This window comes from Syngnathoides biaculeatus, chromosome 9 (genome assembly GCF_019802595.1).
Source record: "Syngnathoides biaculeatus isolate LvHL_M chromosome 9, ASM1980259v1, whole genome shotgun sequence".
Classification (NCBI taxonomy): domain Eukaryota; kingdom Metazoa; phylum Chordata; class Actinopteri; order Syngnathiformes; family Syngnathidae; genus Syngnathoides; species Syngnathoides biaculeatus.
The window spans coordinates 13,947,662-13,964,434 of record NC_084648.1 but is presented as its reverse complement, the minus strand read 5'-3'; the positions used below and the strand labels follow the sequence as shown (position 1 = coordinate 13,964,434).

The 16,773-nt window shown below is 43.1% G+C and overlaps 1 protein-coding gene across 1 annotated transcript in view; it reads left to right on the top strand.

Moving 5' to 3' along the window:
* fbxo41 (F-box protein 41) overlaps positions 1–11,043 on the top strand; it is a 47,343-nt gene extending 36,300 nt beyond the window's left edge. The window contains exons 8-14 of the mRNA XM_061830578.1: positions 585–700; positions 843–995; positions 1,807–1,902; positions 2,004–2,122; positions 2,823–2,981; positions 3,692–3,807; positions 5,753–11,043. Of these exons, the coding sequence (XP_061686562.1) occupies positions 585–700; positions 843–995; positions 1,807–1,902; positions 2,004–2,122; positions 2,823–2,981; positions 3,692–3,807; positions 5,753–5,815 (822 nt within the window). The 3' untranslated portion in view covers positions 5,816–11,043. The remainder of the gene's footprint in view (positions 1–584; positions 701–842; positions 996–1,806; positions 1,903–2,003; positions 2,123–2,822; positions 2,982–3,691; positions 3,808–5,752) is intronic.
* Positions 11,044–16,773: the final 5,730 nt, after the last annotated feature.

Genomic DNA, 16,773 nt, shown 5'->3' with positions numbered 1-16,773 from the left:
GAAAAATAAAAATACATTTTAGTGTTACTCCCGTAAAATTGAATGCAATGTTTTTTGAGGTGGCACGGTGGTACAACTGCTTAGCGCGTTGGATTCAAATCCCTGTTCCGCCCCTGCCTGGGTGGGGTTTTCCCGGGCACTCCGGTTTCCTCCCACATCCCAAAAAACATGCAGTAATTGAAGACACTAAATTGCCCATAGGTGTGTGATTGTGAGTGCGACTGTTTGTCTCCATGTGCCCTGCGATTGGCAGGCAACCAGTTGAGGGTGTACCCCGCGTCCTGCCCAATGACTGCTGGGATCGGCTCCAACACTCTCGCGACCCTCGTGAGGATAAGCAGCAAAAGAAAATGGATGAATGGATGTCTTATATAATGCGCTGCTATTGTTAAAATGACTGAATCACATTTGGATTCCATTAAAATGGATCTTTAAAGTGTTTTTTTTTTTTTCCCAGGCAGGGATTAATAGTTAAAGTGGTTAAAGAGAATTGCCACATTGTCGATTCTCGATACTTGCTACTTAAGATAGAAGATCGCAACTCGTGTGGTTTTTTTTTTTTTCCCCTTTGTTTTGTCTGTCAGTTGCTGGGAACGCTGTCTCAGTGGTGCACTCAGACGCATTCGCTCATCCTGCAGAACCTTAAACCGCGACAGCGCGGAAAGAAGGAAACCAAAGACGAGTACCTCAAAAGCACACGGTGAGCTGGAGGAAAACACAGAGGGAACGAGTTTGAAGTTCAAAGCCGCACACTGTCGGGGGGGAGTTTACGATCCATATTTTTCCTGACGGAATGAAAATTGTGAGCGTTTGTGTTGCTGTGGCTGCTGATCTGATGTCAGTGGGTGTCTGGAGGAGGGTCTGGAGGCGCTTTTGAAGGCCACGGGAAGTCACCTGCTCATCCTCAAGATCTCGCATTGTCCCAACCTGCTGACCGATCGCTCCCTCTGGCTGGCCAGCTGCTACTGTCGAGCTCTGCAAGCCGTCACTTACAGGTACGCCCTTCCATGAGTGAAAATGTGATGCGTTGTCAAAAATTTGGGTGGGGTGCGGGCGGGGTGGTGTTTATATGCAAAATTATGAAAGAAAATTGTATTTTTAGGTCGCGTCTGTGCTCGGCCTAATTTGGTTGGGGTCACAGGTTGTTGTGAGGAAGGGATCCTGTTTCGTGCTGTGCGTTCTTCACGACAGGGGTCAACATTTTTTTTTCTTTTTTTTTTTTAGCTGTGAGATCACATTTCCTTGAAAATGTAAAAAATGTGGGCGGCACGGTCGATCAGCTGGTAAAGTGTTGGCCTCACTGTTCTGAGGATCCAGGTTCGAGCCCGGCCCCGCCTGTGTGTGGAGTTTGCATGTTCTCCCCTTGCTTCTGTGGGTTTCCTCCGGGGACTCCGGTTTCCTCCCACATCCCCAAAAACATGCAGCATTAACTGGACACTCTAAATTGCCGCTAGGTGTGATTGTGAGTGTGCCTGTTTGTCTCTATGTGCCCTGCGATTGGCTGGCAACCAGTTCAGGGTGTACCCTGCCTCCTGCCTGTTGACAGCCGGGATAGGTTCCAGCACTCCCCGTGACCCTTGTGAGGATAAGCGGCAAAGAAAATGGATGGATGGATGGATGGATGGATAAATTGCCCCTAGGTGTGATTGTAAGTGCAACTGTTGTTTGTCTCATTGTTCCTTGTGACTGGCTGGCAACCAGTTCAGGGTGTACCCCGCCTCCTGCCCGTTAACAGCCAGGACCCTTGCGAGGATAAGCGGGTAAGAAAATGGATGGATGTAAAACATGTATTGCTGTGTGTTCCAGGAGTGCTACAGACCCAGTCGGCCAGGAAGTCATCTGGGCCCTCGGAGCTGGCTGTAGAGACATTATCTCCCTGCAGGTGGCGCCACTACACCCATGGTATCTTGGGCACTGAAAAAGCGGGGTGGGGGACACTGTGACGAGGTTATGACATGATGAAAATGACCGAGGTTACGTTGTTGTGGTTTGGTCACTTTCAGCCAACAGCCGGCTCGGTTTAGTAACAGATGCCTGCAGACCATCGGGAGGTGCTGGCCGCATCTCCGTGCGCTCGGCGTGGGGGGAGCGGGATGTGGCATTCAGGGGCTGGCCTCACTGGGTAAACGATGCCTCCACAATCAACTCACTTGTTGTGCTCGACCTTTCAACTACATCAAAAGGTCCCTTCATCCCTCAAGGCCCGCTGGCTAGATCTGGCATTTTATATAAAAGTAATCTCTCATTTTTAAAATAAAACTAGTATTCACGCTCTGTACTTCGGTTGACTTGACCTCACGATACTCAGACCTTCTTTTTTTTTTTTTTTTTCTCAACATCGCGTCAACATCCGTGAAGACTGAAAAAAGTAACGAGCTTATTTGGACAAAGCAAAGGGTAAAAAATACAGATATGTGTTTTCAAAAGTTGCTTTTAAAAAGACACTCAAAAGCAATAAAAATGCAATTATTAATCGTTTTACAGCAAGATAATTGCCACGGTTACTGTTGCATTTATCTGCATTTATCTTTTCCTAACAAGACAGTCTTACTTTTATACAGTTTCATCGTTACAATCAGCCCCCTTGGGGATCCCTAAGTACGATCTGTAAACCATGATGAAATCAAGTTTAACAACCGATAGTCACGCTACGCTTATAACACACTCACTCCCATTGACGGCTATACAAGTCAAATATCCACCTTAACTGGAAAGGCTGGGATTGAACCAACGCCCGTGCAATTTTATACACATGCCATGAAGTCAACAGGAATGAAAAGTTGAGGGCAGACGAACAAATTGGTGTCCGTCTGTGCCGACAGCGAGAAATTGCATGCGGCTCCAAGTGCTGGAGTTGGACCACGTGAGTGAGATCAACCAGGAGGTGGCAGCAGAGGTCTGCAGAGAGGGTCTGAAGGGCCTGGAAATGCTGGTGCTCACCTCCACGCCCGTCACCCCCAAAGCTCTCCTCCATTTCAACAGTGAGTCGGGAAGCGAGGGTGGAAAGGGGGGGGGGGGGGACCTCATCTGGAACGCGCCATCCATCCATTTTCTGTAGCTCTCGTCAAAGATGGCAAACAGGCGTCATTTGTTTCCTGTCGTTTACACTAACAATGAACTGGAACCTTTTAATGGTTCCCAGCTAGAGAGAGAGAGAGAGAGAGAGATTAGATAGATAGATAGATAGATAGATAGATAGATAGATAGATAGATAGATAGATAGATAGATAGATAGATAGATAGATAGATAGATAGATAGATAGATATAGATAGATAGATATAGATAGATAGATGGATGGATGGATGGATGGATGATGGATGGATGGATGGATGGATGGATGGATGATGGATGGATGGATAGATAGATAGATGGATGGATAGATAGATAGATTAGATAGATAGATAGATAGGATAGATAGATAGATAGATAGATAGAGTAGATAGATAGATAGATAGTAGATAGATAGATAGATAGATAGATAGATAGATAGATAGATAGAAGATAGATAGATAGATAGATAGAGGATGGATGGATGGATCCCCCAACGGGAAAATAAGACATGGGCAACATTGCAGCATACTATGAAGCAAAATAATACACATATCGCTAAATAGTCCACACGATAGGTAATGTAATTACTGTATCAGTCAATACTTAATATTTCATGAACATTCCTTCCGTTGTGTGCAGGTGTGTGCCGCAACCTGAAGTCCATTGTGGTGCAGATCGGTATCGAAGACTACTTCGAGGACCCCAACAGCCCCGAAGCAAGGAAGCTGTTTGATGAGATGGTGAACAAGCTCCAGGTAACAATTAGCTCAAGTATGTGTGTGTGTGTTTGTGTGTTTCCAGTGGGTCGGAAAATACCGCCGACGTCTCTTGGGGTACGTTCTGGTTGTCGACGATGATGCTCTTGTCGTCTTAAAGGGGAGACCAACTCAAGTTCAGTGGGCAAGAACAGGTTGTAATCATAGAGCGAACGCACGTGACGTCGCCATTTTCACGGCGCCACATTGCCGGTCAAACGGAGCTGCTCGACATTGTGGGGGGTGAACCGGAGGAGAAAATTTACAGTACCCGAGACCTGTCGTGCCGTCGGTCGTCACAACAAGACGAGACGGATATTCAGAGAGGTCGTTCTATGGAATATTAGCCGAAAAGACCAGAAAATATGGATGGATTTCGGCAATTAAACGGGATTGATGGTGCCCAAGCGAAACACGCACACACGCCTCTGTAGCGATCGCTTCATTTCAGGTAGCAATTATTTTTCTCAACCTGAAATTACCAAAAAGTATTTATAACGCCAAGTTGGCTCATTCGAGAACAATGCGTGTTCCAAAAAAAATGTCTGTCACAGAGGTTTACGGAGGTTAACTGTGGCCGCAATCGCTTCCGTGTACGTTCCGTGGAGATGACTCCGTCCTCTTTTTTTTTTTTTTTTCTCAATCATAGTTAATGAATGCAAATTTGTGTAAAACCAGGGGTCATTTATTTAAATATTGATATTTGTATTGAATACTGGCTGAAAAGATCGATGGATTCCGGCAAAGGTTAACGTGTTGTCAAACAGGCTTCCGGGTTCATGAGCCGTCAACCCGTCGCCTTTTTTTTCCAATCATAGTTAAAGAATGAAACGAAGTACTGTATTTTCCGCACTTTAAGGCGCACCTTCAATCCAAGGCCTATATGAAAACTTTTCATATATAAGGCGCACCGCGTTATAAGGCGGGTAAAATGGACGCTACAGTAAAGGCTGGGGTTACGTTATGCGTGCATGAGATGGAGCTGCAGTAAAGGCTCAATATTGATCCATATATAAGGCGCACCGGATTATAAGGCTCACCATCGGCTTTTGAGAAAATTAAAGGCTTTTAGGTACGCCTTATAGTGCGGAAAATACGGTATTTGTATGCGTCCAGACTTTTATATGCTTTCGAATTTTTCCGAGTAAATCTCGATGACTTACTCACCAGACACATGTGTATATCCAGTTGTCCAAGACGAATAAACAGTCCAATTTCTTATCGGCGAAAACATCGACTTCGGCATTGAATACGTTTCCTCTATGCCGAGTTTATCAAATCTTTCCACGTACCTTCGTTTATTTTCACCTTCTGAATGTCTAACGGTATCGGACAAGACTCTGGCCGTCGTGCTACAAGGCGTATTTTCGTGTCGTCTCCAACCGACTTAGTATCGAGCGATGCTTAGCTTGACCGGCAATATGGCGACGTAAACAAAAGTCACATGATTTTATGACGTAGGTGCGCGAGCTCTATCCAGATGAATTTCTCAGTTTTCATCCATCTCAGAGGGCCACCTCATTTGGCAACATCGCCCCCTGCTGTCGACCGGAATTGACATCGCATGCTCGCGTGGCATGGGGAAGCCCAGAAAACATGTAGCCGAACCTCCCGTGTAAGCTGCGATTAAGACGACATGATGGTTTGAGCGCAAATTTGGCGGCGTCGTGCTGACAAGAAGAAACAAAAATTTTCAGTTCACGCTTTGTTTTTCGAAAGCTAAACGCTAGCTAACGTGAACCCGACTTCTGTAAGCTAGCTAGCGTGAACCCGACTTCTTTGCTGTCAAAACAACATTCCCATAACATTGCGAATGACATTTTAACGCACGGGCTGTTCAAAAAAACGAGCAGATTCCGTTCCTCCTGATGAGCCGCTTCAGAAAGCTTCTTTCTTTCCTCCCTTTTTATTTTTAGTTTTGAAATCCTCTCTCTCTCCCTTGCAGGCTTTGAAGAAAAGGCCCGGCTTCTCCAAGATCCTCCACGTGAAAGGGGACAATCTGTGCTAACATCATTTTCCGCAGCGTGTGTCGAGAGCCGCCGTCGTTGCCTCCCACCGCGGTGGCGCCATTCAAGTCAGAAAAGACGCCGCTCCGTGTGTGCGTGCGTGTGTGTGTGTGTGTGTGTGTTTGTGCTCGTGCGTCGCCCGGCCGCAACAAACCGAAGACTGGGCCGCCATGATGAACCCGTCCGTGCTTTAGCAGAGGCACTTGTTGCTTGTTGCTGGGGGTCGGGTGGGAAGGTGAGGGGGATTTATGCGCTGCGGTGTTGGTTTTGACTTGACACACATAGACACAAAAAAAAAATAATAATGAGGTCAGGCTTGGCTTTTCGGGTCATGTTGCATCTCGGAGCGGGATCTCTCTCTCTCTTTTTGAAAGGCGCAATTGTACCTGACCACGTGCCCGCCGCCCGACGCGCCCCCGAGGGTCGCGTTAATCCGTCCGACTGGAGACGAACGACTGAATCGAAACTTCCAGCTGCTAACTTCCTGCACGAGAAGCGCGATGAACGCGACGCTTCTTCTTTTGCTGATGCTTTAAAAACAAAACAAGTATCAGGAGAACAGCATGCGGGATTCATTTTAATCTCCAAAGCGGTGCCATTGGTGTCCGTCCTCATTTCAGAGATTTTTTTTTTGTTTGTTTAAATCCGACGTGCCATTGATGTGGAATTATTTCATATTTTTCCAATCATAACTAGAGCGATTGATCAGACCTTAGTGCGGTCTTGATTCTCCCCCCCACTCCTCCCTTTGGGGCGCCTTCTGCCGGACTTTTCCAACCGCGTTCACAATCTACTGGCAGGATTCGTTTCTGGCGGACAATAATTCAGAGGGTCCTCGGTTGTTACCGAGGAGGGCGCCGCCATAAGAATGCGATCACGCCGCGCGTGGAGGACCGCTCAGTTTCCGCCGTACTTTCCGTTTGATTGGATCGTTTTACAGTATTTACGTCCCGGGAGGGTTTTTCCATCCAAATCGGTATATTAAGCCGTGCTTTGAAGTAGGTTGGCGACGGACCGAGTCCCGTTCCGACTCGCGTACAAATTCTGTTGTAATTTACGTTGGAACTCTGCCGTTATTGGAGGACTTGGGATCTGGAATTCTTGAAGAAATGGACCTTTCCGACTGGCTATCTTCAGCTCCGCCCCCTTTAGCAACAGTTGGCATCTTCCACAATCTTCCAAAATGGCGACTGAACAGAACACGTTTAAATTTGATTCTCTATCGTGTATTCCAGATAATATTTCAATATGGTTTTTTTGCCAAATGCGTCAGACTTGTCCAAGAGGGTTCTACGGAGAGGGCTGAACTATTTCACGCAAGGATACGTACACGGAATTAATATTTTGGACGGAGCAGGACGCAATGTCGGAGTTACAGTGAAACGTTGGCGATCGATGCAAAAAAAAAAAGTTTGACGCCTCACAAACTTCATATTGTAATCCAACAGGATAAAATAGTGGAATCGTACCGCGCATGTAAAGCAGGGTGAGAACTTTTTACTTGGAAAGATCACCCTCAGTCCCTTGAAACATACAGCCTTGCGTTTGTTGATATCGTCCACATCTAGTTGTATGTGCGCTCTTCCGCGAGCCTTAATCCATCGTAGACACTTCGTCAACTGTGTTTTAGGTTTTGGAAAATGAATCAAGCGGGCCCCTCGTCACCGAGCCGGATATCTTTCATCAGAATTTCACGTTCCCCAAGCGCATCTGAGGACCATTTTCTTCGTAACATTAACTTTTCCAAGCGCACGCTACTGACAACCAGCATTGCTTGTGGGACAACATGGCGGCAGGGGCGTGTCAAGTCAATGCAATCAATTATCTCATTGGCTACTATTGTACGAATGATTGACAGGTCGGAAAGGTCCATTGCGCGAGTGCTGAAAGAGGCCAAAGAATTGAGGACCCGAATGCAAAGCAATGCCTATTAGGGATGAGCATTTCTTTCATTGCATTTCCTTGATCGATTGAGTTGGAAAAAAAATCCCTTTTTGTCATATTTGTTAAATTGAGTGAGTGTTATTATTTGTATTATTTTTAGAGGGATGAGAGAAGCTCTCCGGGATGGTTCTGAACTCTTGTTGTCATGTTGAGTGGTTGCCTCCGTTGCTTCAGAACACTATTAATCAACAATCGATTCCATATCTCTAGCAATCAATTACCGTAATTTCCGACCTATAGAGCGCACCTGATTATAAGCCTCACCCAATACATTTGTAAAGGAAATACCATTTGGTACATACATACGCCGCACCTGTGTAAAAGCCGCAAGCGCCCGCATTGAAACACGAGATATTTACAAAGGAAGACGGTACACAGAAAGAGTTTTCAAAGTTTTAATACCTTAGCTTAGCATAGCAACAACACGCTAGCACAGCACTAATAGAGCCAGTTAAAAAAAAACATGCTGGTAAAAATCACTGAGATGCCGCAGTCACACAGCAGCAATATGCTAGCGGGGCACTAATGCTAGCGCGGCGCTAACAGGGGTGGTTAAAAAAAACATACCGGTAAAAGTCACTTCCTTGGCACATATATTCCACCAGTCTCACTCTTACCTTTTCCGCTCGAGTGCCCCCTTGTGGCCGTTGGGAAAAAAAATGCACAAATTAGCCGCATCAACGCATAAGCCGCAGGGTTGAAACCGTGTGGGAAAAGTCACGGCTTGTGGGCCGGAAATTACGGTAAATGACGACAGTGCTCAACAACGATTCGTAGGTACAACCGCGCACTCTTACCACCGAGTGGCTGTGATCAGTAATGACATATTGACAAGCGATTTTAAATTGCATTTTCGACGTTGAATTGATTTCCGTCCTTTACTTTGCAAATGAGGATTATTTGGGTAAAGAAAACCATGTGGGAGTCACACAGTCAGCCCACCCGTGACCCTAATATGCAAAAAATGATGGATCGGTATCGTGTGTGCCATACATCGTTTTTATTAAAAAAAAAAAAAAAAAAAAGAAAGAAGCACATATCTGTGAATGTTTGCCTCTCAGCATTCACAAAGGGAGCACCTTTTTATTATTTTGATTTTTTTTCTGGTACGCTGGCCACCACTTTCTTTTTTTTTGTTTGTTTGTTTTTTGTTCGGAAAACCACGGCACATTGATCGCATCAGCCGGAACGAGAAAAAAATCGAGCTGCAGAAAATTGGAGATGGTTGTCTACGGTAAATGTGCAGCGTGAGGCACTAAAGTAACTTTAACATCTTTGTTTGTTTGTTTGTTTTTGTTGCGTCAACTCAGCGTTTAGAAGTATGAGGCCCCCGTCGGGGACACATCAAAATTCAGGTCTTGTGGTTTCACTTGTCTATGAACAAAAACAAATCCAAAACAGAATAAGAGGTCATCCTGAAATGGGCTAACTCCATTTTTTTTTTCGTCATTTTGCAGTAGAGTGATTGAAAATTTGATAACTAGAAGTTGATTTATTTGGCAGTGATTAATTCTTCTGGAAACTTGTTTTTACAGAAATTATGGTTTTAGTTTAATAATAATTTCCTGATATTTATGTGGAACAGTGATAACTGGTTAGCCTCGCAGTTCAGAGGTCGGGGGTACGCGTCCGGTACTTCGCCACTTACCGCCCACGTTCCGTGTCTCGTGATTGGCTGGTGTACCCCAAGTCAGCTTGAGCACACCGCCGACTCTATTAAACAGCAGGCACGTGCACAGAGATTCTTAGGGGCAGGTGCTCAGGCTTATACAATCAAGAGAAACAATCATGCGATGAAGAAACACAGTAATATATATTTAACTTACATTTTTATTTCTGTTAATCGCTAACAGATGAGGTGAGGGTCATGAAAAGTAAACACAACCCTGTTCAAATGACTGAGTCGGGTGGGGTCAAGGCGGCACCACGTGTACAATTCTCACAAGGACTCAAATAAATTTGGGTAAAAATGGGGATGGATTTTTTTTTTAATTTATTTATTTTTTAAATATTGATGAGTGAAGAAAAATGGGCGGCACGGTGACTCAGGTCAAAAGCATTGGCCTCACAGTTCTGAGGTCCCAGGTTCGATCCTGGCCCCGCCTGTGTGGAGTTTGCATGTTCTCCCCGTGCCTGCGTGGGTTTTCTCCAGGCACTCTGGTTTCCTCCCGCATCCCAAAGTCATACAACATTAATTGGACACTCTAAATTGCCCATAGGTGTGATTGTGAGTGTGGCTGTTTGTCTTGATGTGCCCTGCGATTGGCTGGCAACCAGTTCAGGGTTTCCTGCCTTTTGACAGCTGGGATAGGCTCCAGCACTCCCCGTGACCCTGGTGAGGATAAGCGACTAAGAAAATGGATGCATGGATTAGCAAATGAGGTGAGGGTAGGCTATAGTGGCTTATAAAAAGTAAGCGCAACCCTGTTCAAATGATGGAGTCGAATGGGGTCAAAACAACACCACGTGTAAAATTTGGGTAAAATGGGGATGGATTTTTAAATGTATTTTTTAAATATTAATGAGTGAAGAAAAAATGTTTTTGTTTTTTAGCAAAAAGAGCCCTTGTTTGTTAGTGTAAAAATCCAGGTGCTTGAGCACCCGTGAGTGGTTATGTGTGCACGTGGCTGATATGAAGTGTAGAAAATGGATAGAAGACTCCAATACTGTACATTATTAGTTTAATTTCTAAAAATGTAGTGCAAATGTCATCTAAGTCCAAAAATCTGTCAAATATTTCAATATTTCACAAAAGATGATAAATAAAGTCACTTAACCTAGAATGCAGATGTACCGGCACCCAAGCTGAAATATTCATTACTTATGCAGATTCCGAGCCGTAGTCATCTTTTTAGATGATTTAGTCTTTATTCATTTTTTCACTTGAAAAAGAAAAAAAATGGAATTAGCCCACTTTAGTTGTCCAATCTTGTGGCTGAAGGCCCCGCATATGGAAGCCCGCTCGTACCTGCCAGCCGGAAGCTGGTCGAGGACGTAAACTAGCAATACTGACATCCACCGATCCTGCAAACAAACTCTGGATTGAGCCTTTCCAATCAGGTAACTCGTGTACACGACTCCCCTCAGTTGGTAGAAGTACATCGTAAGGGCGCGGGACGCGGTGAATTTGCTCAAAGTGCAATACGGTTTGAAGCCCGAGGAACTCGCAAAAGTTTCTGGCAGCAAAACTCACGTTGGCGCACAAGTTTGACGCAGGACGACAAAGAATGGAACCGTCTAATTGCTGGCATGTCGGCGATGCTTTGTTTTTAGCTAGCTTTAGCTTTTTTTTTTTTTTTTTTTTTTTTTTCGTTTTAATGCTTCACTGGTCATCATTTTTAAGTAATCTTCAAAATTTCAGCGATCGTATAAATTGTGTTTATTCCCCTTGCTGGATTCAATTTGTTGTGGATCTTCAAATTGTTTCCTTAATTCGTGGGAAAGTGTTTTTAATCCATGTTTTCACAAGGCCTTGATTAGTCCCAATGCATTATTGTTTTTTTTTTAAAGCTACGAATAGCAATATGAATATTTACAGTACATTATTATGAAAATCTAAGCTTTTATTGATTCCAAGTTGTTTTTTTTTTTTTTTTAACAATACATAGTGTTTTACCAGTATCGTATGTTAATTTATAGTCAGCTGTGATAAACTCCAGCTTCCCTCTTGGGGATAAGCAGTATTTAAAAAAAAAAAAAAGATTAAATGAATATGAATAATTGGTATATTATCTCGCCTCTGCCCCAAATCAGCTGAGATTCTTATGAAGACTAGAAAATAGGTGGATGGATATACTTTTGAAATTATATAGTCCATTTAATAAATACATACTGTATAGTCCATTTGAGTTATTTAGCAGTACTATGAAATATAATGTATTTGTACCAATGAATTGATATTTCAGTTTTCCTGAAGAAAATCACTATTTGAGGAAGTGTGGCATTTTTTATTTTATTTATTAATTTGTTTATTTTTGTTATCAAATCAAAGTCAGGTCCTTCTTGTTAGACATGGAAGATGGCGAAAGGTCAAGCGTGTAATCGGTACGTTTAAATCCATTTTCTCCAGCTTATTTTTTTAAAAAGTTCTTTGAAATGGCTGCGCTTTGATTCCAGGAAACCGCTGAACTATGGACCTCGTCGGCGCACTTGTTTTTCTTTCACATTTCAGACAATCCTGCCTTTGCTGTCAGCTATTCTGTACATAAAGTTGAATATGAAAATGACAGAAAATGAAAGTGTGGGGCGGGGGGCAACATTTGAATCACTCCGTGGTGGACGACGTTTACATTATGCGAGCATTGCTGGGTCCAAAAAAAAAAAAAAAAGAGAGAGAATTCTATGACGTATATCAGTCGTGTTTGAATCGTGTCTTAGATACTTTGTATTAAATGTGAACCATTCACATCCAGACGGAAATTTATTTCAAGAAGATATAGACGATAACGGCGCTATTTATTTCTATATGTGTACAGGATACATATTTAAAAGAAGAAAAAAAAAAGAGCGATACGTGCGTAATGTTGGCATGTTTGTGTTGGCGCATCCTTGAGTTGCCTTTGAAATGTTCTGCTACTGTGGCAAGAAATGTGATTTGCAACCGCTTCCATTGCCTGCAGTTTGAAAACATTTATCTTCCGTTGACTGTCTGTTGTTGCACTAGTGAGAGAAAATAAAAAAAAAAACAATAATATAGAGACGTATAGTATATATAAATATTTATATATATGTACATATACCAATATATTGCAGATGTTTAACGAAGAGTGTCGTTTTTAAATGTCGGGCTGCTTTCTCGATATTTGACTCAGTGAGATGCACTTTTCATTTAAAGGGGGACTTTGTCCAAAATTTTTATGTACAATTAACCGTCCGATCTGAAGTAGTATTATTATTACATATTTTTTGGGACATTAATTGAAAAAAAAAAAAAAAGAACATTTTTAAAATTCACGCAATATCTGGATATGCGCCAGCTTTCACAGCCAGACATAGAAGCGCCCTTGACCCCGCCCTGTGACATCACTGGGGCTTAGCACTCCAGACCATCCGTTCTAACTAGACCAAGATGGCGACGTTTTGTGTCCCAAACTGGAACAACAATGAGAAAACGCACCCAAATTTGTCATTCTTTAACCTCCCATGAGGTAATTTAATGATTAACCCATGCGTGGGCAGCGTCCCATTTTTGGGACAGCATAATTTTCACGCATTATATCCTTCAGTACATCAAAGAAAGTGTTTTAATCTGAAGCCATAATTTGATATCCAAGAAAACCTAAGTACCCTCTCGCGGGCAACGTCCCATTTTTGGGACGAGGTTATAAATTAGTAAAGTTATCATATAACTTAACCAAAAAGAAGTATTATTTCCTTGATTGTGGCCTGTTAGGAGACTTTTATCTCAATAAGGCAAAAAAAAAAAATGCTACCATGCCCGTGAATGGGTTAATCTGATTATTAATTCATTATTTTTGTTTTGCTTGTAATTATTTTTCACAAAAATCGGGCACAAAATGCCAGATAATGGACCTTCTCTGTTCGGGGAAACCTTATCAACAAGCAATTGGGTGTGGTGGCGGGGTCAGAACAGGAAGCGCTGCAGACATGGCAAACACTGATTGGCTGTCACAGTAACTGTGATTTGACAGGCGCGTACGCGCCCTGCTCGCCGTCGCACTCGCAAATCTGCACAGTCGAGCACGAAAAATCACGCGCGTAAAATTTGTTACGAGTAGAAATGCATAGATATTGAAAGACGTCGCTTATTTTGTGTAGACTTGACCAATGTTCCCTCTAAGCTGCGCACTTGTCGCACACTCGGCGCACGTCAAAACCGATCCAGCGCAGTGAACCACAGCCTGACGTCTGTTTTCTTTTATACACGAAACCACACGGTCTCTGCTGCTCAGCCTACTTCTACTTGCTAGTTTACCTGACACCGCCCCCCTCTGCTCTTAAAGGGGTACACTCAGAATCAGAAACATATATCTGGGGGCATGACTGACCACAGCCGTACATTTTTCAAATGTGAGTGACTGCAGTCAGTTTTCCAGCCGGGTTCACTGGAATGTTTGAGAATTTCGATCATAATTTCCAATTTAGAGATGCTTCTAGGTGAAATCTGTGGATAATTTTGGCATGAAAAGAAACACCGAACCCTCATCTACTAACTTTTAATGTGTGCTCCCATTCCTACAGAATTTTTTTATTCGACAAAGTCCTCCTTTAATGATCATCAGCCCAGTAGGAGTTAGCATCTTCCATTGCTCGCAAAGGGCTTTTTTTTATTTTTATTTTATTTTTGGGGGTTCACTGCCTGTATGACATTGTGCGGACACACACACACGATCTCGGTTTTGGATTTTGCGTCACGTTCCCAGCACGCTGCAGTTGGAGTCCTTGCGAACGTGGACCTGCTGAAGAGGGTGCCAAATGAATCCTCGTTTCGCACGTGCAAATGTTTTTCGTCGGTTTGTCACCATCGCCCACCGTTAGCGTCATACTGTACAAAGTGTACATACTTGTATTTCACGTATGAACGATTGTACTCTGACCATTCATCTGAATCGTATTTTACATATTACCTCAACACTTATCCGAGCGATTAAGTGTGTTTTTTTTTTTTTTTGGTGTGTGTGTGTGTGTGTGTGTGTGTGTTTTCAAATGCTAACAGCATCCATGAACTTTATTCATAACAGCAAAAAAAAAAAGTTGTTGAAGGTTCCAAAAGTGATGATGACCGCAACCGATGGTTTGATCGCTCATTTGTTGTCATCAATAAACCTGCTTTAAAATAATGAAATTTTCTCAGGGATTTATTTGCGATATTTTCAAGTGACTGTGATGATTATTTTCAGGTTTCCACGCCGTTTGTCTGTTGGACGCGTATTAATGGGCACATAATATTTATCGCCTTTGACCATTTGTTTTTATTTGGCCTTCTCAAATAGCTTTGAATTCAAAATCAGTTCTTACACCACGTGAGGGGTGTCCTGAATTTGCCACTACTTTTTAGCCTTCAGGAAAGGTCAATGCGGTTTTCGCGAAAGCACATCAAGATGACAACTATTTGGCGTCGTTTTATGAAACAGTCTCGGTTCTATTTCCGCTTGTCTACGCGAACAGGAAGGCGGAGAGAGAATTGAATTGTGTCGGGATCAGTCATACTGTAGAGTCCCCTCCAAAAAGCACTGCAATGACAAGGCCTTTGTTTTTGTTGTGTCCGGAATACATTTGGGTGTCAGATCCAAAGATGACTACATGACAGAATTTCAGAATTCCAGCTTTCATTTCATAGTATTTACATGTAGATGTGTTGAGTAACTCAAAACAGATCAGCTTTTCAAGTGAACCAAAGATCTGGAGCAGACATTATTAAATTCAATCCAAGTGAATAACGTTTATTATAATATTTTTGGGGTGAATTATTTCTGACTTGCAATAAATGCATCAAGCCTGCGATCCTTTGACTTCGCCAGACTGTTTTTCATGCCTTTCAGGTCGTTTGTTTCTGGGGGATTCTCCCGTCTGGCGGTAAAATGCATCCTCGATAGGGTTCAACTCCGGTGACTGCATTGGCTAGTCTAAGACCCTCCACGAAGCTTTTCAAAATTAGTTTGGATGGTTCTTTTTTTCCTGTAAATTGACACTAGGTCCTCTGTCTGGAGTTGGTTAACACATCTATAGTCACTCACATTTGAAAAATGTACGGGTGCGGTCAGTCCTGCCCGAAGATGTAAAGTTAGTGGTCTGTGTTCTGTTTGTAATTATGAGTGTACCCCTTTAAGAGTGGACTGTCAATAGAAGTAGGCTGAGCAGCATCTCGTTGTTATAGACTGTATACTTCCATGTTTAAAAAAAAAAAAAAATGTCAGGCTGTATTTCACTGCGCTGGATCAGTTTTTACGTGCACTGAGTGTGTCCGAGAAGTGCGCAATTTTTTTATTTTTATTTCCAGTCACTGGTTTGACGGGCGCGTATGCCATCGCACTCCCAAATCTGCAGTCAAGCACGAAAAATCACGCGCGTAAAATTTCTCATTTGTAGTAATACTATTAGCTATTGAAAGACGTTGATAATTTTGTGTCGTCTTGACCAATATTACCTCTATGGTGCACCACTACGCAATTGCGCACTTGTTGCGCACATGGAAACCGATCCAGCGCAGTGAACCACAGCCTGACGACTTTTTTGTCTTTTAACACGGAAGCACACAGTCTCTGGTCAGCCTACTTCTCGTTCCTACTTTACTTGACACCGCCCCCCTGCACTCTTAAAGGGGTACACTCATATTTACAAACAGAACACACATCCGCAACTTTATATCTGCGGGCACGGCCGGTGGACCACACCCCGTAACTTTATATCTCCGGGCATGACTGACCACACCCGTATATTTTTCAAATGCGAGTGACTGTATTTCTACTCGTATCAAATTTTACACGTGTGATTTTTCGTGCTCGACTGTGCATATTTGCGACTGCGATGGCGCGCGGGCGCATACGTGCCTGTCAAATCACAGTGACTGCATCTAGATGTAAATAGCAAGAAATAAGTGCTGGAATTCCGAACATTTGTCTCATGTTAATTATTTTGATATGAAACAACAACAAAAGCAATTGACCTGGTCGTTCCAATATTTTTGTTGGGGTTACGCAGTTGTTTACTGTAAATCGTCCACTTTGTCACCGCGTCATGTCTTTGCCACGCCTTCCAAAGTTTTTCCTATACTCAACTTTTTAACCCTCATCTTAGCAACATCTCAGGGGATTTGAGCAACAACAAAATGAATCAACATTCCCGCGTACTCCTCTCCTCCTGTTTCAAGTTTCAGTTTTCTTATCCTCCCGATCTCAATCTTTAACTTGGCAGACTAACAAACGCAGACCGTGTGATTGAAAATTATCTACCAGGCATGCACGGAATAAAAATATGAACACAACACTTGTTGAAGAACTGAACTCTTGAGTTCTAAGACCTTTCCGATGTTGGCCCGTGGTTTGTTTCTTAATAT